Here is a 22,725-nt window from a genome sequence, read left to right as displayed (position 1 = left end):
TTCTGACCAGATCTTTATAAATATTTAATTTATTTTTGTAATTTGATTTAATGTAATTATTGTTATTATATATATATTTTTTTTTTTTTTTTTTGCAAACTTGAAATGGTCAAGTCAAGATACACTGTCTCTCTTCCTTTCTCACATCCATCCTCTGCACCGTCACGAAGTCTCTCATCTGTATGTGAGTTCCTCCACCATGTAGTGCTGACAGCAGAGCCCCATCCATGCCATATTTCTAACAACGGTTCTCTCACCCTCCGGTACGATAGCGACGTAAACATCCTCCGTCCATCATGCTGCAGCTCGGGGATGAGGTGGTGTATTTCTCGGCGGTGTTTCTGCTGGTGATGCTGGCGACGAGGAGCGCAGCAGGGGCCTCCCTGCTCACCGCATTCCTCTATGTCTTCATGGTGATGTTCCGCTTTCCTCCGGTGCCTGCGGACCAGGCCGGCCGCGTCCTCCGGCCCAGTGCTCCGTCAGGCGGCGTGCCGGTGGTGGCGCACCGCGGAGGGAGCCACGACGCTCCGGAGAACACGTTGGCAGCGATTAGAGAGGTGACATCAGGCATCAGTTCGGATGAATATATGAAGCTGTGTGCTAAAAAAAAAAAACCTTAAGTACTAGGCAATATAAACTTACGCGATGTTACATTTAGGTTCTGCAGGAATCTAGAGCACTACAGGTGCAAAGGAGTACCCAAATATGAGGATAATTCCATCAGGGATTCTGTATTAAGATATTGATTGCTGCTTATGTAGGCTTTACATGTCGTGACTTTTGCAGTGTAAGCTGAGCACCACATCCACTATTGTAAATGATAAGAAAGCTATTGGTTGCATTTTTATCAGACCAGTTATCATCCATACATTTCAGTGTACACTTGAATTACTTGTTTATAAATTGATGCAATCTTCAGAACGAACATCAACATCAAATACTTCTCAATCATTTCTCCCATCACCTTCCTGTTTTTTTGTTTTACAAAGGCAGCTGAAGATGCTGAGTCAGCTGTGCTTGTTCTCTCATGCAGTAGCTCCACATGCAGTTATTCTGCGCTCTCCCCGTATCACTCAAACATCTCATCTGCACAGTTCCTTCTCCTCTGGGTTATTAGTATTTTTTACAGTTCATTTTTTCTTGTAGGCGTTCTTGAATTTAGAAGAAAAGTTGATAATTGATTCTACTCTTGCTTTTGTATGCAGCGCAGAGCTGAGACAGCTGCTTCCACAGTCAGTAATGACATCCTAGTCATGCTGATACTGAACAGAGCTCCAGTTTGCTGCCACTGAACTTTGTCTTTGATTTAACGGTCAAGTAATTTGAATGTTTTTTGCATCCTAGATATCAAAACAATCCTCTGATTTTCTAGTGACAGTACACAGAGGGTCTGTTCTTTAATGTATTGTTCACTGTAAGTGGCTGTTATCAAACACTGAATGTCCCATCAAATAGGCTTAAACCATAATGTGCAAATTGTAGTAGATTACACTGGAGTCGATTACAGAATCCTCCACTAGGTGTCACTTAAAGATTATATTTTCAGTAGCATGGTCTGTCATGCTTAGAAGCCCCTCTACATCCAATAAGTGAGTGTTTTCAAAGTCGGTATATTGCGTCATGCTTTAGACTTTCATATAAGAACAGCATCCTGTTCTTGATGAAAACATTTTTTAAAAAGGTCATTATTCAAAGAATATCCAACATTTTTCTTTTGCCATTGGCTACAACTCACACCTGGAAATAAGAGCAAAATTCTTCTGATCATTTATTATAAAAGGCGAGTAAGTAAATGTGTCCTAGAAACAACAATTAATCAACATGCCTCATTTTTATACCATTCAGAGTTTCTACAACCTTTTTCTTTGTGTAACAAATTATCCAAGGTCACTTTATTTCATGTTTCTTTAGCCCTGGAGATTATACACACTGCCCTAGAAATGTATCCACACTGTTTATAGTGCTGACTTATTGTGATACTTTTGTCTTTTTACTAATGTAGGTTCATTTTCTCCTTTTGGTAAAAAAAAAATCCAAAGAAAACACATTTTATTTGTCATTTAATTTTGTAATGACAGCTGTCTTTTTGTCTTCTCTTACCCCTCTGTGACCTCCTGCTTCAGGCCAGTCGGAACGGGGCAATTGGTGTGGAGCTGGACCTGAGCTTCACTGCTGATGGAGTTCCTGTACTGATGCATGATGAGACTGTGGATCGCACCACTAACGGATCTGGACCTGTCAGCAAACTGCACTTTGTCCAGCTGAAGAGACTTGATGCGGCTGCACGACACAGGCTGAAGTACGCTTCCTATTTATATTCCTCAATTTAGCTAATCTTACCTCACCTAAGAAACTTAGGACAGAGTCTTTATGAAGTAACATGTGCATTTACTCAATTACTGCTAAGTACTAGTATAAGGTACCTGTAATCGATTATTAATACAAAATATAATCATCCATCCATTATCTACACCGCTTGTCCTGTTCAGGATCGTGGTAGGGCTGGAGCCTATCCCAGCTGTCATTGGGCGAGAGGCAGAGTACACCCTGGACTGATCGCCAGTCGATCACAGGGCTGACACACCGAGACAGACAACCTTTCACGCTCACATTAACACCTACGGGCGATTTTAGAGTCACCAATGAACCTAACAAGCATGTCTTTGGACTGTGGGAGCAACTCAACACTGAGAGGCACACTATGTCCGAACTGGGATTCGAACCAGCTGTGAGGTGACGGCTTTAGCCACTGCACCACCATGCAGCTCCAAAATGTAATCAACAAATAAATTATGTTTTATTATCGTAGGTCAAGACTTTATTTAGAAATTCACAGGCCATCCTTCTATATTTGAAAAAAACATTAGCACCACCTCTAGCTGCATGTGAAAGAGCAGCTCCAGTCGTGTTTTAAGATGTATAAAAAGCTCTGCTTGAAATAATAAATTGTGTCTGATGTGTTTTTTCTGCTAAATATGTTTAATTACCTTGTAAAAATCCTCCCAAGGCATCTCCTCCTTCCCCCTCATTAAAAATCTGCATAGGCCCCGCCCACTATGCACATGTCCAACCGCCCCTCCGTCGCAAAAACAAAACACGTCTCTGCCATCGTTTGGTGGCAACTTGTTGAAACTTAGATAGCTTGAAATGTAGTAATTAGTAGTAACGTTAACGTTAGTAGTCAGTAGTGAGTTTGCAAAAATTATGGTTACAGCTGGCTCGAGCATCGCTGAAGTGGTTGCCATAGGTTACACATAATCATATGCATAGCGTCACCCCGTCCATTAACGGGATTGGCTCCTTAGGTTTGTGACGTCTCAAACCTGCCAATCTGAAAACGTGTTGTTCAGCCTGTCCTTGGTACACTGCAGTTTAAAAGCAGACAGGCCCAGCCATGGAGATGACTCAGTCATATTTTTTTTAATCAAATCTTTAAGGTAAGTATCTGTTATCAATTGATTTTATCAGATAATTTAATGATCAGGAGAAACAGATTGAGAGTGTGTTACAGCTGGAATGTTGCACCTTAAATTCCTGCTGTGGTTTCTTCTGCTCCAGGGACAAGTTCAGTGGTGAGAAGGTCCCAACTCTGCAGGAGGCAGTGCAGGAGTGCATCAGACACCAGCTGACCATCTTTTTTGATGTCAAGGGTCAACCTGATAAGGTACTGTACACATATGCATATTTGGAACAAAGATTTTAGCTGGCTGATCATCAATGCAATAATCACTGAAGTTACAGTTGTCTGCCACTGAAACACTTTGGCCTTTCTCTAATTTCTCTAAGTAAGATGGATTATTGTGTGATGGTTGAAGGTTCCTTTTCCTACAGGCTGCTTTAGTTCTTCATGAGATGTATAAGAAGTTCCCCGTCCTTTACAACTCCAGCATTGTTTCCTCCTTTGAACCCAAAGTCATCTACAAGGTAACAATAATGTATTGTATAGTTTTTATTGTATATTCAGATATGATCGCATGGATGCAGATAGCCTCGTTTATTTACATAATTATATAAAACCTAACATGAGAGGGCTAGTTCTGATGCTTTATACTGAATAGTTATACAGATACTAATGCAAGACTGATTGACAAGCAAATCCTCTCTTAATTGTGACACTATTCCTTTGACCTCTGACCTCAGATGCGGCAGACTGACCCCAATGTGGTCACGGCTCTCACCCACCGGCCCTGGAGACTGAGCCGCTTCGATGATGGCACCCCTCGGAGCCTGTCCACATGGGGTCATATGTGGACTGGGGTTCTGGACGTCCTGTTGGACTGGGCCCACCATCACATTCTGTGGAAACTGTGTGGAGTCTCTGCCATCATCGTGCAGAAAGACTTCATCTCACTGTAGGTGAAATTTGTTTTATCATTAAAGTGGTAATCTTGAAGATCTCAGTTTTGTTCTCTTTGGCGACACCTATGGCGATAAACGGTAATTGCAGGAGCACACTTCCCAGATATACAAACAGTGGTGCATGTGTGACATCCCCGGTTGGAACAGTTGATTTTCCTCGCTGACGGAAGTCGCACATGACACCCGGTCTGTAATACTGCAAAGGCAAAGGCTTTCATCAGTGGGCCATAGGCTCAATCACCATTATGTTACCTCATTTGGCGATAGATAGAGACTTAACAGATGTTTATTGAAATGAAAATCTTCAAGATTATTAATTTAAACTTTCATTCATATCTAAAACAAAAAATAAACTCCATGTTTTTAAAAGCATTCAGATGTGATATTTACTATTCACTGACCTATACTTTGTTTCCCTTCCTCCTGTCACTCAGAGACTATGTTCAGTATTGGGCAGAGCGAGGTGTGGAGGTGGTGGGCTGGACTGTAAACACCGCTGTGGAGAAAGACTACTACCAAAACCTGCTGAAGATCGGCTACATCACTGACAGTCTGCTGGAAGACTGTGACTCTCATTACTGAATGATAACACAAACACACACATACATGTTAACTTAGGTCACTTTTGGAGACATTACATAGATTTAAGTTGAATTTACACCACAGGAACTTGAAGAGGCATTTGGAGTGTTTCCAACGCAGGGACCAGGGTCTTAATACATTCTCAGAGGCTTTATTTCACCCCCTAAATGTCCTCGCTAAGGGGGCAATACTTTTTACAGTAAAGTGACTTACAGGGTGGGACTTGCGGTCCATGTTCAGCTCTCTCTTTAGATCTCTGTGGAAACACAGACAACAATTGACCCTTCGCTAAGCCCCTCCTTTGAACGGCCACTGTCCAATCCTACGTTAGCAACCGTAACTACGCACAGGAGCTTTCAAAACAAGGAGAAATGCTGAAACGGTGTGAGTATGGAATCTGCAAGTCTGACAGCAGAAAAAAGTTTAGAGGGGGGTGTCATATATTTTGCTTTTCCAAAGCCAAAAACTCGAGAGGAGAGATGTCGGACATGGATTAAAAACTGTGGAAGACAGTAGACTGGTCTCCGCTTGCGATCCTGTCTGGCCTTCGCTGCCACAAACCGATGATATCAGCACAGCCTTTATTTTAACCACCCCTTTGTTTGTGCCGTTGTTGTGCCAAACTTGTGCAGGATTCTGTTGGGCTTTGCTGTTGTGCCTTTAGGAGATCCAGTGTTTGGATCAAGCCCACGATATGCGAGCAACATCCTGAGGTGCTTTAAACAAAATGAAAAAAAGGGATCATTTAGCTTTGCTAGCAATGGGCTAAAACATATTAGATAATGAAAGTTATAGGGAGTCATAACTAAACATTAGCTTAAAATAAAACAATATATTGACTTACCCTGCTGTGCAAGAACTGTATGTTCCTGTGGGAACAACAGTGGGGTGTCTGACGCTTGCATTGGGACCGGATTTTTATGTCCTCCTCAGCCGACACTCCGCTGACAAATTATATTCTGGATGTAGCTTTTAAATATTGTCCTTTCTGTCGGCTTCTCTCTGATATTTGGGACCTATTTTTCCAGAAATTTGCTATTGTTTTCCTTGGAACATCTGAAAATAGTATTTACATGCCGGTGCGAAAGCTTGACAGGCGTAGCAACAGTAACCAAGGGGGGGCGGGACTTAGCAAAGGGTCAATTGGCTGGAGGAATACTCCCTCTGGTACTAAAAGTCCCGGGTACTTTTGGTGGAAACGCAGCTTTATATTCTTGTCCTGGAGACTTGCCCTGAATCTAACCTTAACCAGTGACCCAATTTTTTCTAATTGGGGTCTCAGCTTTTGTGCCCAATTGAACAAGCCGGCCCCAATTAACTGGTCTTTAGTCTGAAATGTGTCCCCTAAGATAAGACAAGTACGGAAACAAACACATACATCAACGCTTGTAAAATATTACAAACTACAAGTTGGGAAAATGCCATGATTACTGCGTTTCCCAGTTTCCTCTCCTTTCATAGAACATAGAATAATTACATATGTAGAGAAATATGTTATAAGGCTACAAATTTGGTGCTAATAAGCTCTGTACTGTAGTGGCCATGGAGGCTTTAAAGAAATATATGTAGGATTTATTGTAGTGATAGGACCATATCATTACCTGTAGCTGGCATACAGGTAACATAGGTAGTTTCCCTTTAAATACAGACACATTAAACCATGAATATCCATCTGTAAATATCCATGTCCTTATCTTACTACCAGCAGCAATACCTCCAGCTCTCCTGGACCAGGGATTAGGATTACGCTACCTTAAAGATCTTTTCTACCTTCCTGGCTTTGATGCACCTTTAAAGAGACATCAGTGTATACACTTGTAACATTAGACTTATGAGCATCATATTAATGCTTGCTATTGTGATATTTATTTAATAATGGACTCTGTTAATATTCCGACGCGATGATACTTGTTTGATTGTTCAGAAACGCGCGTCTGTTATTAAGTTGTATAAATACACGAGAAACATGTCTGCAAAAAAACTTCTAACCTTAAAGGCCTCCACTATAAGATAATTAGATTATCTGATTGTCCGCTCCAAAGGATTTAATCCTTGAGAGCAAGTAAACGCACCACTGAACTGAGTGTTTGTGATCAGTGTGTGTAGTTCAAGGCAGAGATGAGTCCACATAAGCATCTTAAATAATTCTTGTTCATGATCATGAGTGAATGTTTGATGGAAATTGTACATTTGTTAATATGACATATAATAATTTAACTAATCGGTTTTATTTAAAGTAATAATCTCGAAGATTTTCATGTAAATAAATGTCTGTTAAGTCTCTATCTATCACCGAATTAGGTAACACAATGGTGATTGAGCCTATGGCCCACTGATGAAAGCCTTTGCATTTGCAGTATTATGGACTGGTTGTCGTGGCGACTTTTGTGGAAAAAATCACAAGCGGCGCCCAGTTAGTGACGCGTTTTCCATCAGCCACCAGTGGTTGGTCTGCCAGAGAAGGTAGGCGGAGCTAAGCGGCTGCTTTTCCGGTCTCTGCAAGTGTTGCAAGTAAACAGTTCAGACGCTCAGATGAAGGCAAACAGTCTGAAAAGGAAAGCGACCGTCAGCCAGGAAAATCAAGAGTTACAACCGGAGCCAACCGTGGACGTCACACATGCAACACTGTCTGGATATCTGGGAAGTGTGCGCCCGCGATTACCGATTATTGAACAGAACGAAACTGCAGATCTTCGAGATTACAACTTTAAGTCTTTTCTTCCTACATCTAAAGCTGCTTTAAAGTTCTCCACCTTGTCTGTATTAACTTTTAAAGGAGAAGTACTAACTTGTTCTTCCTGATTAGAGTCACATTTAAAGACTGCAAAGAGCATGAAAAGCAGCCTTATGAGTCGACCGTGTGTAATTTGTCTGTAATTATAGAATTTAAATACAAACAGAGGTCTTGTAGGCAAAAGGTTTACAGCTTGTTACCAACAATTTGTCTCTTAGATTAAAAAAGTGTTTCTCTTTGCCAGAGTGTAAACATATTTTAATTTAAAGCTCCTGTGAGGAACTTTTGGTTTGTGTTGATTTTGGCGCCCCCTGTGGACAAAGCCGTACCTCATATCTCTTTGCTGATTTTATCCTGTACATGCCTATGTGTAATCTCAAAAAAAAAATCTCATCCTGCTTTCTTTAACAGTCATATGTATCACTCACTTTAAATCTCTGCCCTGGAAAATGTAAACAAAGGCAGCGTGCAGTTAATCGCTTCATCTTACACCTACACACGCCAGCAGTTTCAGGCTTTAAAAATAACTATGTAGAAATAATCATTCTTGTCACTGATGGTCTGGTTTGTTTTTGTAGGTCATATAGAGTAACCAGAATTAATTTCAGTCTGTTTAATAACCAGTGAAAAACTCCTCACAGGAGCTTTAAAACGTGATAAAACATCACAAGGTCATCAAAACAGGGTGAAATTAATCTTTAGATCACGTTTGCAAAAGGGATGTAAGTAATTATCGTCTTCAAGTGAGACTCCTGCATTAATAAATATTTTTACATTACATCAGAGCTTTCTTTTTCTTTATTAATGTCATTGGCTGGATATTTTAGAGGCCTGTCGTTAAAATAAATCTCTCCACACTCAGTTCATATCCAGTAAGGCTCGGTTGGCCCTGAGCTCATCTGTGTGTACTATAAACACAGAGACGTTATAACTGATAGGGGCTTCGTGGTGGAGCAGACAAATAACCCCTTTGAATGAATCGTCACTCCACATGTTTACTCATAATAATTTAAACTGTTTCATAAATGTCGTAATGGCAACGGTGGGCTAAGAGGGGGCTAATACAGGCCGTAGCTTCGTCTGACATTTCCACGGTACTTTTTTTCAGTTTGTGGAATTAGGAGGTAAAATACAGTAATTATATTCTCCCCACACATCTCAGGGGATGTGAGGGGAGCTTATTTAGTGACCATTGAAGACTCACCGGAGTTCTTCCTGTCTCGGGACACTGTCTCTTTAAAGCGCCGTGGGAGGCGTGTAAGGGACGTCGAGGAGTGTTGCGCTCTGACGGTGTGCGTGCAATGTCTTATGAATGACAGCCGCCGTTTCAGGTTATGTGACATTGTGGCAGCGCAGGACACCTCAGCACCAAAGTGACTTAACTGTCCGGACTCAGGACACGGAGCAGGTAGGTGACAGGGGGAGGGTTCGCTGGATGAGATGCGCCCACGCTGCTGGTTTTACGCGGAGAGGAGCGCGGCGCACGGCTCGCTTTTCTGAGAGGTTACCAAACAGCCCGACTGGTCTGCGTGTGAACCTGCTTTGGCTTTAAACTTGCACCCTGTGACTGTGAGTGAGATCGGGCCTGGTCAGCTGAGGGGAGGACCAACATTTCTCGCATATTGGGAGTTTTTTCATCGACAGACCCTGGAGGAAAGCTTGTGCCTCTGCTGTACTCTAAGTAGGCCTGCTCCACCTGTTTCCGCTCCAGCTTGACTCTACTTCTTTCTCCAAAGTGCCAAAAGTTTACAGGTGACTTTTCCTGCGCATGATGTACACTATTACAAGAGGTCCCAGCAAACTGGTCACCCAGAGACGGACAGGTGAGACACTGAACTGCAACTTTAAGCCACCCTTTCAGACATCCATGTTGAGTTGAGGAGTTTGTTGTAAAGCAAAATGTATTTATTTCTCCTCCTTTAGGGCCAACTCAGCAGCTTGACAACAAAATAAACGACTTCAAGCACAAACAAACGTCCTGGAGCATGCCTGAGTAAGTGTGCAACCACCAGCATGACTGTGTCAGTAGTGTGTCTTCTTGCAAACCTAAAAAAGTGTCTTAGTTGTGCAGAGTTTAGACTAACTGTGCTGGTTAACGTGTTTTAATTGGAGGATGATAGTGTCCTGGCAGCAGTGTGGACGTCATCAGCTTGAGACAGGCTGTGTTAGCGGGCCTGAATGATTTACAACACTCCTTCGCACGCTGGCCTCCCCAAGGTTCAGTCCGCCTGCTGGGCTGTTTTCATGCCTTTAAAGCAGCCAGTGTGTGTGTGTGTGTGACCTTGTGGAAAGGCGAGGTGGCACATGCTCCTTCCCTCAGCTGTTACTGCCTCCAACACAACCAGCCTTGCTCGAGTTTAGGCCCCAAAAGCCTGAAACTATGAGATACTTTGAGAGTTTTCTGATCGTGGAAACCTCAAACTACTTGTGAGCTAACTTTTTACCTTCTTATATCCATCAGCCTTCCTGCACCCAAAATCGTTTTCAACCGTCTGAACGGTAAGAAGTACCATCACCCTGCTCCAGCGCTCCCCGCAGACACCCAGCAGGAAGAAAGCTTCACCGCCACGCACGAGGAAAACGTCAAATTTGTCTATGAGGGTGAGGACACGAGAACTCTTTTCATTGCCCTTACATCCAGCCAGCCATCCCTCAGCCAGCTGTTTTGTGAATGGCATTCTTTTACTGAGTTTATTTAAAACTGCTAACCAGCCTCCTCGTCCTCCTCCTCCTCTGTCCCCCCTCCCCGGCCTCACCCACACAGCTGCTCTGACACTGATAGGCACCTAGCAGAGAAATGCTCCCACTCCCACATATCGTGCTCCCCGTGCGCCTCGCTGGCTCACAAGCTGAAGGAAACTTCTTCTTTATGCTTTGAGAGGAATGCAATAAAGGTGTCCGACGGGGTGAAAGGTTTACTCGGGTCTGGGTGAAACTCCACTCAGTGACCCAGTTTCTGTTGAAGCTCAGCCACAGCAGCTCATAAACAACTTCAGTAACCTTGTGGTTGAGGGGACAAGGACACAGAGAAGGCCCAGCCACCCCCCCCCCCCCTTTTTTCAGGGTTGAATTATTCCCCTTTACTCTCTGAGATACCTCCACACGCGATATAAACAAGCTTAGTTTACTTAAAAACACGACTACCAGAGATAAAATCAATCATAGTACACACACACAAATGCACACTACATGTGACCAATCCACATGCTGCATTATTTGAAATACAAACGTTTACCAGGAGTGGCTGCTCTTTGAAGAAGTTGGACTTTACTTGTGGGTGTGACCCTGCGGTGCACAGCTTTTTTTTTCATCTTGCACAGATAAGGATATTTGTTATTAGCTACTAATTGCATCCGTATTATCTTGGGTTCAGTACAAGAAGCCTGCACCAACACAAATACAACAATGCTAAACCTCCATTTACAGGATCTTTTGTTTGATCAGAGGTGCAATAGAAACAAATGATGGACATGCAGTTAATGCTGCAGGAAATGCTTAATTAAGATCACTGCACAATCGAAATAATCTGCTTCCTGAGATTATTGGATTAATGGTCTAAGAACCACAACAACTGTGGGAAATCACATCTCCTAAAGCCCACGGTGATTGTTTTCAATGTTTTCTCTTGTCTGACCAACAGTGCAGAACAATCAGACAAACCTCAGCGCTCAGAGGCCGGAACCAACACAGCCTCTGTAGCTGCAGATTTATTCTTCTGTTGACTGACCTAATTGTTTTAGATCTACACATAGAGAAGTGTATAAGTAGTAGTAGTTGAAGTTGTGACTGTGTCCTTGTGTTTTCAGCCTGGCAGGAGGTGGTGCAGCAGGAGCAGGGGCCAGAGCAGGTGCAGGGAGCAGTCCTCTATAGAGAAACCACTCCCAGCCCACACATGGACAGTGAGTACATCTATGCCCCTTCCTCATGCCTTCAGAGCATCCCTTTGCATTTTACTTGCTAAATTTCAGGCACATTGTCATGTAAATATATGTCTACTTTTAAGCCTGAGCGTCAGTGTTTACAGGGTATGTCCTTGAACACAGGTGGTTATGAAAGTTTTGTCTAAAGTAGTGTGAAATCGTAGCGTCTTTATTATTTAGTCTCTTATGATTAAAGCCCACAGGAATGAAACAACTGCAACCTAGACAGTAGGTTGTACCGCTTTATGACAGCCAGCCAACCAGGGATTAGTGGACCGGCCTCTGATCCTTCCAGCTGGAAGGAAGCTAGCAGACCTCTCCTGTTAGTCCGAATTAGATGTGCCAACTCTGTTGACACATTTAGAAAAACTAAGTTAGGTTTAATTCTTTATTACCATATCAACTGAGCTGATAAATAGCATGAATGAAGGATAACAAAAGGGATTTTTAATGTGATCGCTAGGTATAATTGTTCTTTTTAAAATGCAGATAATAATTACAAATATTCTATTGACAGCCAGCACTAATATCACACATGTGGCCAATGTGAAAACATAACACAGCTGGTTATGTTGAGACAAACAATTTTTTGCTGTCTTCTTAAAATTTTTTTGTTTAATTTAATTTATGTATTAATTTCTAACATGTGAATTATTCACAGTAAAGTCACCGTCAATCAGTCTGTTGGTCAAACACTTTGATCCAGGCTGTAACAGATTTTTAAGGTTAATCTGTATGTAATAGTGATAAGAAATGTACAATAATAGTTGCCAAATAATCATTGTCCCTTTTCTTCAGCTCCTTCTTCCTATTTATCTAGAATTGTGACTACTACGTACTTTTATTTTGAAACCGAGTACCGGAAGTTACACTACATGGCATTAACTATACCTTCACAGATATAGCCATTGCAGTACCTCGGTCTGACCACCAGAGGGCGATAAATACTGGCGTTATACTGGCGATAATTTGAACACCTTCTGTTAAGATGAAACGATCTGTTTTGTGGCCTTTTAATCTCTTATTCGTTCCAGAATTTACAGAACTCAGTTAATTATCACTTCTGGTATTTTGCCTCTATTTCCTTTAGGTTGGTTACTTCATTGAGAAAAGATAGAAGATGCTAGCAATGCTAACATGTACATCGTAGCAGGTACACGCAGAAAACGCTTAGTAAAATATCTTTTGAATAATCACAATTGTTATCAACACAATTGTTTCTTGTTATCATGTTGATGAGTTTTACATTTCGATATAGATATTGGCGATTTAAACGAGATGTGAAAAGACGAGTTTTTAGCCATTAGTTATAGAACTGCAGTTCATTATTGTGACCACAAGGGGGCAGTAAAACATCACAATTGCAAATAAGAGTCAAATCTGCGTTGTGTAAAGACGCAGACCAATGTAATACTTCCGGTCAAAATATCAGAATAAAAGACGACCCTCTCTAACTTGTTGGAATATGCTTTAAAAGGTTAGTAAATACTTTGAACACAGCATGGACCTTTATATTTTGAGCTCAACTAGTAAGATAATTCTGAAATATGTAAACTATTTAAAATGGGCCTTTAACTTTTAAATGGTTTGTTTTCAGATAGCTTATTTTCCATTATATTTTTAATTCCTTCTTTCCAGACTTTCTGCCCATAGATCTGGATGAGTGGTGGGCCCAGCGTTTCCTTGCCAACATTGACAAGCTATCCTGACACTCTTCTGGGATATGTGGATAATGACGGACGGTCAGGAGGTGAGACCCGAAGCAGGATGGCTCACAGAGAAGAGGAGGCCTTGGCAGGGGGGGTGTGATGGATCGAAATGGCCCGATGTGATTCAAGATGGGACAGCGCTGGGACGCTAACATAGGAACCACAGAGAATCACTTCACTTGAACGCGACGACCCATCCGTCTCTTGATACTCAGTCTGCAGCGGACTGCACGCTGGAGGACGTTTTGAGGTTCTGGTTTCTCTCGTCTTCTGCCCTCACAGTAGAGATGTCATGTTACTTTGAAATGCAGTAAAATTGAGTTTTCAAGAATGGATCGTCTCCTCACATTATTACTGATTCACACATCTTCTTATACAGTATATTTATTCCATTTTACAGTCTGTTTGAACAATTTTTTTCATTTGACGCACTTCAAAAAAATATTTCATTACACATTTCAGGTAATCAGTTGCTTACAGACTAATTAAGTGAACATAAAGTATTAAATAATGTGGAAAAAGAGGCGTTTAAGGGCACGTAAAAACAAAAGGGAACAAAATGTGGAAACGGTGAACTTCAGTTAGGATGTCTTGCGTTCAAAGCTCTAATGCACACTGAGAAAAAAAGTCCATGTGTTGTTTAACTGTTTCAAACTTTATAATGCATCTTCTTTGCAGCTTGTTTGAATTACAGATCATTTGAGATGCGAATGATATCAAGCCTTAATCCTGCGAGGCCTAGTGGTGAGAGCAAGTCAGGTGTAATCATGACCACCCTCTGCATGGCACATATTCTCTAAATGTTATCACCATTTGAAACAAGGACGTAAGAGTTTGAGGAGAAGCTTCCAGCAGTCCATCTTCACTCCATCTGAGATTGTTGAGCCTTTATGTGCTCTCCATACGGGGTGACGAAGGACTCCAGAGGGGTAAGAGATGTTGTTTTATGGTTTCAAAAGAACAAAGGCCGTCTTTCTCTTCAGGAACTGCAGTTGTTCCAGCTCCGTAGGCCCTCCAGCTGCTGCAGATTCTTCAGTCTACGGGCCACTCTCATTCAAACCAAGTCAGTTCATGTCCGTGCTGAAGCTCTCAGTGCTTCTCCAGAGCCTTCGTCAGCAGATCGTTGAGGCGGGAAATCATCGGTCTGGGATCATCGTTCAGGCCTGCTGTGATCATGGCGTTGTCGTAGATCTGTGAAATATGGATCAAGAGAAGCAATTAAATGAAACCTTCAAGACAATAAGAAAGACTAAAGAACGTTACTAAACTACTCAAATTGATTATATAACGCAAGTCCTTTTCTTCAGATTAAAAGCCAACACGGAGCTAGAAGAATTACGCCAAACTGGGAATCTACACGGACACTGTAGCGTCAGACGAACCGGCAGCATCTATTTTTCAATCTACACACCGGCTGAAACTGCAGCAAAGATGAGTCTCAAAGTTAGCCAAATACTAGTTGTGATTCCTGGCCATAAATAGGGTTGCAGTGTTCTGTGTTTATGTAGAATGTAGAAGTGAAATCAGAATGAATCAATAGGATTGGTTTCCCCAGATGTTGAGGAAATGTACATATTCATAGCTCTTTCTAATTAATCTTGCCTGCTCATCTGGCCGATCAATAACTTCAATAGGAAACTGAAATCGAAGTTCTACACTTCACTGACGCGCAGCAGCGTGTAAAACGAACGGAGCAGCATCCGCGGCTGGTGGAGTTGCAGCATTGAATAACGTTGGAGCAGTTCTACGCTGCCTGTTATTAGAAATGCTGGCCCTATTACTGCTGGTGAAATGCGCTGCTTCCTGCTCTAACCAGTGGTTAAAAATGTCAGCGTGGAAACAGCTAGAACTAATTTATGACAAGAAAAAACTGCTGGCATTGTTGGACTGAAGAATATACGCAGCTGTAGCCACAGTACCTGTTCCAGCAGCAGTCCAGCCAGTTCAGAGTTTGCATCCTTTAGTGCGTGCAGCTTCTTGATCAGATCGTGTCTATCAGACGTCAGAGAAAAAAAAAGGTGAGAGCTGCACATACAGATAACTTCATTTAAAGTAATAGTTCCACACTCTCTCTCTCTCTCTCACCCTGCATTGATCTCCAGAGTTGGCTGAAGTATCTGAGCTCTCTCCTCCGGCGTGCGAGCCAGCTGCTGAGTGCGGAGGAAGTGGCGAGCAGCGCCCATCTCCAGCACTGTGATCATAGCTGGGTGGGTGTCCAGCCGAGGAGTCAGCTAGAAACAAGTGGAAGAAAATCTATTATGAGATGTGTCTGCAACAAGTTACATGTAAGATGTTTTTCACGGCAAGGTAAAATTAAAGACCGTCCTTACCTTAATGTTTGTGACTCGCGGGCCCAAAGCGTTCTTCATCCAGGCCATGAGGTCGTCGGCCTGCTCCTGCGTCAGACGCTCAGAGGCTACAGAGGAGACAAACAGGAAGTCAGGACTACAGTGTTTGCTACAGTACTCAGCTTTCACTGCAGATATGAGAGCGGAGCAGACCAGGCTTGCTGTCCTCAAACTTCTCCTCCTTGTAGTGATCCACCACGATGTCTGTTTCCACTGAGATCACCTTCTTCTTGTCAAACTCCCGAAGGTGGAGCAGGGTCAGCTCATCGAACTGCTCGTAGCAGAACAGCACCTGCACGCGAGGAGAGACGCACGTGAAATCTCAGCAGCAGGTTTTATTACAGAACGATCTAATGTGCAATAAATCTACGAGCGAAGCCAAGTCGTACAGCAAAAACCTTTTAGAGGTTGTATAAAATTATTAAATTAATTCTATGTTAGCATACTTTAACAAGGCAAAACAATAAAGACATAATAAGTGAGGGTTTCTGTTAGGCTTGGGGGTATCGTAGTATTCCAGGGTATTTAGAAACCCCGACAGTATGAATTTCTATTAAGCAGGGTACACACTCAAGATAATCGGGCCGATTTTGGGCCCGATTCTCCCTTTCCGACAATCGGAAGCAAAGCTCCGACTTCTTGATGGTTCTAAAGATGATCTCTCTGGGATGTTCCCCAGGTGTGAGGTTTGTTAAGAGTGATTTTACTTCCCCCGGTCTGCTCCGAAGGCCGTCGTGGCCGCACAGATTTCAAATCATAAATATTAAAAATGTTCAATATTTACAATCCATTATCCTGTTGTGTGGGGGGGGACCCCGATGACAGCCGAGAGCACAGTCTGTGGATTGTCACGTGGAATTAAACAATAGTGGGGAAGCAAGCTGACTGAAGAAGGAAGCACAACAACCGCAGCCATGGCGACAAAAGCAAACGGGGAGCATAACGTAACATGTACAGCCCATGCTCACGCCGTCTCCACCACTCATCACTCCACAGTTAGTTTTTGGACTTTTTACTGAAAATTCAGGAAGAAAAAAGAACAATCATCGCCAATTATTCCCGCTATATTCGTTTACTCTAAAGTCTCGTTTGACCGCGAGAGATTTGACAGATTTCCAGTGTTGAGAGTCGGCACTCTGGTTGATTGTGAATGGAAGCTGTTATACCCCTTTCCCACAGAAATTAGTGCGCTGACGCAGGTTTTTCAGACCCGGGAAGACCCACGTATCGTTGCCGATTGTCTCTTTTCCCATTGCCAGTGAAGTATACTCCTGTTGGTTTCTTTTCTGCTGCTTCGTCATAAACCCGCCAGAAAACAGGGTGAGTAAACAGTGAAGATGTTACGGTGGTTAGGTCTTTATTGTATCTATTACTCATTCAGTTTGTTTATGAAACTCACCGGTGACAAATTTGGAACGATGTTCGAGCGCTGCTCGGATGGAGACGGGCGGAATTACCGGCGGAGCATAGCACCGCGCCGGAAAGGGGGATTAGCGTGTCAACACGGGGTTTTGTTCCCATTAATGCCGATCGGAGCCGAGGCGATAATTACCCGGGTCTACAGCAGAGTCATTTGACCCGGGTCTGAATGCCAATGAATTTCCCATTAGGTGCGTACATCCTTGAGACGATGCCTGTCGTATAATTTATGTTAGCATTTCATATAATCCTGTGTTGCGCATCGACATGTCCAAGTAATTGCAGAACCATGTCCTACATCTGTGACAGTGACTTCCCCCTCCAACCAGCTGCTCTGCAGTTAATTTTCAAATACCTTCATAAACCTTATACCCCGGTATCATGGCAAGAAGGTATTTCAGTATGAAACAATGGATACTACCCGAGCCGTAGATTCTATCACAACCACATCCTCACCTCCATGTCTTTCTGTTTCATGGCCTCATAGTAGGGGGAATGCTCTGCAAGATGACGGTTTGGGGCGCACAGGTAGTAGATGTTGCGTGTGCCAGCCTTCATGCGGGAGGAGTACTCCATCAGATTGGTCTGCTGGCCCGCTGGCAGAGCAGAAGACTCGTACCTCAAAAGCTTTGCAATGTCTTCCTGTACAGACACAGCAAGACAGTTTTGTAGTCATATTCCTGATACCACATTTCTGCTGCTTTAAAAATTAGATTACATTTCTATTCTGATTACTTTTCCCTGTGATTAATCACCTTGACGTCTTGTTCCTGGGTGGTGACGATGCCCTCCCTCATAAAGAGGCCGTAGTCTTCAAAGAACTTGTTGTACTTCTCTGGCTCCTTCTTGCTCTGGTCAAGCAGGAAGCGGATCACCCTCTGCTGCAAAACGTCACGCAGCTTCCTGATTACCCGGAGGGAAAAGTCCAAAGATTAGTCAAGGGGTTAATGTTGGATTACAAGTACTGAACTGAGAAAGGGGTTTACCTATTAGAGCAAGACAACATGAAAAGAAGTGTTCACAGAGTGCAGAGTTGGTGTTGTACCTGATGAGGGCGCTCTCCTGCAGCAGCTCTCTGCTCAGATTCAGCGGGATGTCCTCACTGTCCACCACACCTGCACACACAAACAATATTTTCAGGTCAACATTGCAAATTCAACCAATAAATTGCCTGTAATTCACAAAAATATTTTATGAATAACGGTGGTGGCAGTCTGGAGGATCCAGACCTCGGAGGAAGCGCATCCACTTGGGCAAAATGTCGGTGGCTTTGGTTTGGATCAGGACCTTCCTGCTGAATAGAGCCACGCTGGATCCCATCTCCCTGCTCACGTCAAACATGCTCGGCTTCTGTTGGAAAATAAATTGTCTTAATTAACAAAATGCTTATTTAATTTTTACTACTAAGAAAAAAAAAGGTTCTGTTTGGAGAGACATTTATATAACATGCTTAAAACATGATACCGCTGTTTTAAGGGTTGTTCAATGCAAGAGACGGATTTTGGAAAGTTGCTGGATTAGATCTTAGATTAGATCAGTGTCGAAATGGAAAATAACAAAACTTCCTTTAAATTGGCTGACGAGGTTTTTGCTCAGCAAGGCAGAAACTCCAGTTTTAAAAAAGTGCATACAAAAACAAATGAGACACAAACAAAAACCACCCAGTGCGGAGCTCCTTACCGAATCAGGGACGTAAAAGATACTCCGGATGTTGAGCGGCGCGTCTGCGCGGTAGTGCAGCGTGTAGCGGGGCTTGTCATATGACTGGGCGACGTAGCGGTAGAACTCCTCGTGCTGCCAGTCACTGATCTCCTTCGGCTCCATCATCCACAAGGCCTGATGGGAGAAAGAAAACAAACAAAAAGGAAACAAAAGAAAAGAAAAATCCCACATTAGCAAATTTCAATCATCACTGAGTCAGCCATGTCTACAACAGAATCAGAGAGGCTCACCTGCAGAGTGTTCAGCCTCCGTCCATTCAGGAAGATGGGGAAGCTGACAAAGTTGCTGTACTTTGTGACAACCTCTGAGAAGACACAACAGCATGTTATCACAAGCAGTGATGTACGGAGGCATGTTTTGTTCAGCCACCAAAGCAGCCCCAGCAGCTATACCTTTAACTCTGTCCTCAGAGGAAAACTCCTTGCAGTCCTCCTTGAGGTGCAGCACGATCTTTGTTCCCTGCTGAACACCGCCGGCTTCAGCAATCTCAAAAGCTCCAGAGCTGAGGAAGACGATGACAGAGAAAGTCTGAGCATCATATTTGGATACAATTCAATTCACAGATTCCCAAATTTCCCATCTTGTCAGTCCACCCTTCTCACCCGTCTGAGGACCACTTGTATCCGGGTGCGTCGGGCTCAGCCGACCGGGAAAAGACGTCAACACGGTCGGCCACCATGAAAGCAGAGTAGAATCCCACCCCGAACTGGCCGATGATTGTGCTGCTGGCCTCCGCCTGGTTCTGCAGGGCATCTAAAAAGGCCTGCGGAGTAGAAGATTATTATGATCAACAGATGTTATATTACTAAAGAGTGACAAATCGATTGTTAAGAACAAATTGATTGATTGGATTTATTTTTGTGGAAGAAAATCTACAACCTTGGAACCAGAGCGGGCAATAGTCCCCAGGTTGGCCACAAGCTCCTCTTGGTTCATCCCCACTCCTGTGTCCTGTTAAGAGAACAGCGAGTACCAGTCACTCCAAAAGGTCATCATAGATTGTTGTATATGATTCATCCCCTAGGTGGCACTCTTTCTCAGAAACAAACCAAGAACAAGAGTCCACCAGAGACCCCTTTTTCCCTGCACTAACCATCCATCCAGTTTGTGTGCATACATTTAAATAAGGTCAAATCTATTATTTTATTATGATTTTTAGTAACAGTCCAAGTCATAGCCTGAACTACTGATTTAATGCAGAAAATTAGGGTTATTACAGTCAGGATGTAGAATTAAATACTAACATGCTTAGCTACAGATGGCAACATTATTTCAGAATTTGGTTAAAATAACTATTTTGATCGTTGCATTTCCCTAACAATATTAAATTAAAATGATGTTGATTGCTGATCTGTGATTGTGAGCGCCCGCCCCTTTGTATTTAGTTTAGGTCTGAATCAAACAACCAATCAGGGTTAGCTTTCCACATAACACGCCTGTGCAAACTAGTGTCATCCGGCTTCCATGTGACTTGTGTCAGCAGCGCTCACGCAGAGGTTGTGTCAGTCAGGAGCTGAGGCAAACTGCGGCAAATTTCTTGTACCTCCTTTGCCGACAACGGCATACATTGCTAAAGAAGCAAAAAGAAGGAAGAGCTTGGAGGAGAAAAAAAAGCTACAAAAAGAGCCCAAAATAAAAAGAGTGTAAGGAGCTGAAGAGCGAAGCGATGCAGAGGTCGCCCCGTTCCATCCTCTTGACAGGTAACGGTAGCTCTTATAGTAGCAGCTAACGGCAGCACTAAGCTCCAACACCTAGAGGTAAGAGGTGGTTCACACCAAGCATCACGACTAAAATTATAACATTTTGCCAGCAATAAAGTGTACTTATTGGAATAAACAGCGTCTCTCTCTCTCTCTCTCTCTCGTTGCCTCAGTCCTGCAAAGAGATTCATCGCACAACGGCTGTGCGGCACACACCAGCTGCAGAATGCGTGTGCGTGTTTGGTGTAGTGGAGTGAATTGACTAGATTTTTGGTTAACGTGACATCTCTTCAGTTAAATGTGATGGGTGAGTCATGATTGAAAAATGTTGTTAATAATATAACAACTAGGAACTACTTTAAGAACGTTGTAGCACTTGATTCCTGCAGCGTAAAAACGGCTATAATGTCAAAAGGAGTGATCAACCATCATTTAAGCAGACATCACAGTTATACCTGAATGGTAAAAGTTCCCTTAGCTCCATCCGTCTGCAGGTGGATCTCCATCTGAGCCGTTTCACCACCTGCTGTCATCAGTTTGTGGCGCAGTTTTTCCAGAGCATCACTGCCGTTGGAGATCAGCTCCCTGATGAACACCTGGTAGGAAGTGGAAGAGGAAGTGAATCAATCGAAGAAGAACGGAAAAGCTTGTCTCGCTAACTTGAAGCACAAACCCTCTCACCTCTTTCTCAGAGTACAAGGACCTGGCGACGATGTCAAGCAGTTTTTTCGTCTCAGCCTGAAATTCATGTTTGGAGAAGCTCCCTGCATTGGATGAAAGGTCAAACAAGGTTGAGATCTTACATGTACCAAATTACGTGCTATTTGATGTAACATTCAAGCAGTGTTACATCTGCAGTTGTAACAGTACCTTGGACAGACTCTGTATCACTGATGATGGTATGCAGAGGCTCCTCCTCAGGCTCTTTCTCCGCCTCCTGGGTGCTGTAGTAAGACTGCTGGCTGAAGCTGAGGCAAGATCGCTGGGAGCTCAATGCTCTGAGCCGACTGCTCCACGTCTGCTGCTGTCCGACCTGCAAGCCTGAACATAAGCAGAGTCTCCTGAGGGGCTGTTTAAAGGAAGCTGTGGTACTGGCATTTTTGTTGTCTTTGATGACTTACAGAAAGCCAACCCCTACACATTAAAAGTCTTAAAAAATTACACTTATGATTATTGTTATCAGTTTGATAAAAAATGTGCTCTAGTGCTGAATTTGCTGCTTTATGTCTTTGGATAGATGTGGTCTACAGGCAGGTGACATCACTGTAAAACCAGTTTGGTTGGTCATCAAGTAAAGTCATTAGGCTGTTGCAAAATAAATACATTTCTAATTTGAGGCAATAGTGATTATAGTAACTCAGTGAATGTGAATTTGGATGAAAACACCACCTTTTGATTTATTTGATATATTTTAGAGATTTCTGTAAAGAGCATGATCACAGCTGCACCAATGGTATTTTGTAAACCAAATATTGAGGGTGGTGACAAGTTTCAACAATCTTCAAAAACGCCGAACTCTTAGGATATCTCCTTCGTTATTAGATCATAATAACGGGATCTATAAAATTAAAATTACAATCACTAAAAAAACAGTCGGTTCAGTCCACAGAATATATGGCTCAGTCTGATGTAATGATGTAATAACTGAGTCTTGTCAGCAACCCATGTTTTTAAATTCACAGTTAGTCGTTATAAAGCTTCTGCGGGAGCTGTTGGACTGGCACACCAGTTCATAATATTAAAATGCAGGTTGGTTAAAAATCTGACTGAAGGACTGTGATCCTCTGGCTGTCATCTAGCCGACTAGGCTAACTCGGCTAGCTAACAAGCACAGCTTACCTCCAGTAAAGGGGCGAGAGATAGTCCGGGTGCTCAGCCCTCGTGCACATAACGTTAGCCGAGAGTTGGCCCTGTGAGAAGAACCGAGAGCGAACCGGGCCAGCGCGAGGCAGCGTGACATGATGACAGACGAGGGGAGAGGAGAAGACAGGTCAACCGACCGAAGAACACACGCTGAGCGACGGAGGCAAGGTCAGGACCCGCGCCTGCGCACGGTAATGACGTCAGCATTGCGTCCATCACACTGCCTGATAATTATGGTTGGAAATTATATCACTTATTGAAAGTCATCTTATAAATCCTGTATATGCACGTTTTAATTGCGTTTATATATACTTGAAACTTCTATTAATTAATTTGGCACTAATTAATGCATTATCTGTTATTTGTTTG

At 42.9% G+C, this 22,725-nt stretch overlaps 3 protein-coding genes across 3 annotated transcripts; 2 read left to right on the top strand and 1 right to left on the bottom strand.

The window, feature by feature from the left end:
- The first annotated feature begins 231 nt into the window (after positions 1–231).
- Positions 232–8,453, top strand: LOC138603054 (glycerophosphodiester phosphodiesterase 1-like). The gene is made up of 6 exons (XM_069674709.1): positions 232–557; positions 2,124–2,299; positions 3,559–3,664; positions 3,832–3,924; positions 4,141–4,352; positions 4,794–8,453. Exons 1-6 carry the CDS (start codon positions 297–299, stop codon positions 4,939–4,941), a joined length of 996 nt encoding a protein of 331 aa, XP_069530810.1. The 5' UTR covers positions 232–296; the 3' UTR covers positions 4,942–8,453.
- A 564-nt stretch (positions 8,454–9,017) lies between these two features.
- On the top strand, positions 9,018–13,590 carry LOC138602996 (MAPK regulated corepressor interacting protein 2-like). The gene is made up of 5 exons (XM_069674641.1): positions 9,018–9,498; positions 9,599–9,668; positions 10,137–10,276; positions 11,482–11,574; positions 13,234–13,590. Exons 1-5 carry the CDS (start codon positions 9,444–9,446, stop codon positions 13,302–13,304), a joined length of 429 nt encoding a protein of 142 aa, XP_069530742.1. The 5' UTR covers positions 9,018–9,443; the 3' UTR covers positions 13,305–13,590.
- Positions 13,591–13,678: 88 nt separating this feature from the next.
- Positions 13,679–22,503, bottom strand: trap1 (TNF receptor-associated protein 1). The gene is made up of 18 exons (XM_069674201.1): positions 22,333–22,503; positions 21,364–21,534; positions 21,175–21,257; positions 20,949–21,089; positions 19,673–19,744; positions 19,396–19,556; positions 19,186–19,295; positions 19,024–19,097; positions 18,752–18,907; positions 18,301–18,421; positions 18,117–18,186; positions 17,827–17,974; positions 17,528–17,713; positions 15,806–15,944; positions 15,635–15,720; positions 15,390–15,535; positions 15,224–15,296; positions 13,679–14,495 (listed from the first exon to the last, which is right to left on the bottom strand). The coding sequence occupies exons 1-18, from the start codon at positions 22,451–22,453 to the stop codon at positions 14,394–14,396; spliced, it is 2,160 nt and encodes a 719-aa protein (XP_069530302.1). The 5' UTR covers positions 22,454–22,503; the 3' UTR covers positions 13,679–14,393.
- Positions 22,504–22,725: the final 222 nt, after the last annotated feature.

Source organism: Semicossyphus pulcher, unplaced genomic scaffold (genome assembly GCF_022749685.1).
Source record: "Semicossyphus pulcher isolate SPU_LCO1_2020_fin unplaced genomic scaffold, fSemPul1.0.p SCAF_23, whole genome shotgun sequence".
Taxonomy (NCBI): Eukaryota; Metazoa; Chordata; class Actinopteri; order Labriformes; family Labridae; genus Semicossyphus; species Semicossyphus pulcher.
This window is presented reverse-complemented; position numbering and strand designations above follow the sequence as displayed.

Coding starts and splice junctions, on each gene's coding strand:
- trap1 (XM_069674201.1), bottom strand. CDS start 22,453: ATGTCACGCTGCCTCGCGCTGGCCCGGTTCGCTCTCGGTTCTTCTCAC. Junction 15,945..17,527: donor TGAAACAGAAAGACATGGAG/GTGAGGATGTGG, acceptor CCTCGCGTGCAG/GTGCTGTTCTGCTACGAGCA. Junction 15,721..15,805: donor GTTTGAGGACAGCAAGCCTG/GTCTGCTCCGCT, acceptor TCTCCTCTGTAG/CCTCTGAGCGTCTGACGCAG.
- LOC138603054 (XM_069674709.1), top strand. CDS start 297: ATGCTGCAGCTCGGGGATGAGGTGGTGTATTTCTCGGCGGTGTTTCTG. Junction 558..2,123: donor CGTTGGCAGCGATTAGAGAG/GTGACATCAGGC, acceptor CTCCTGCTTCAG/GCCAGTCGGAACGGGGCAAT. Junction 3,925..4,140: donor AACCCAAAGTCATCTACAAG/GTAACAATAATG, acceptor CTCTGACCTCAG/ATGCGGCAGACTGACCCCAA.
- LOC138602996 (XM_069674641.1), top strand. CDS start 9,444: ATGATGTACACTATTACAAGAGGTCCCAGCAAACTGGTCACCCAGAGA. Junction 9,499..9,598: donor GGTCACCCAGAGACGGACAG/GTGAGACACTGA, acceptor CTCCTCCTTTAG/GGCCAACTCAGCAGCTTGAC. Junction 11,575..13,233: donor TCCCAGCCCACACATGGACA/GTGAGTACATCT, acceptor CCTTCTTTCCAG/ACTTTCTGCCCATAGATCTG.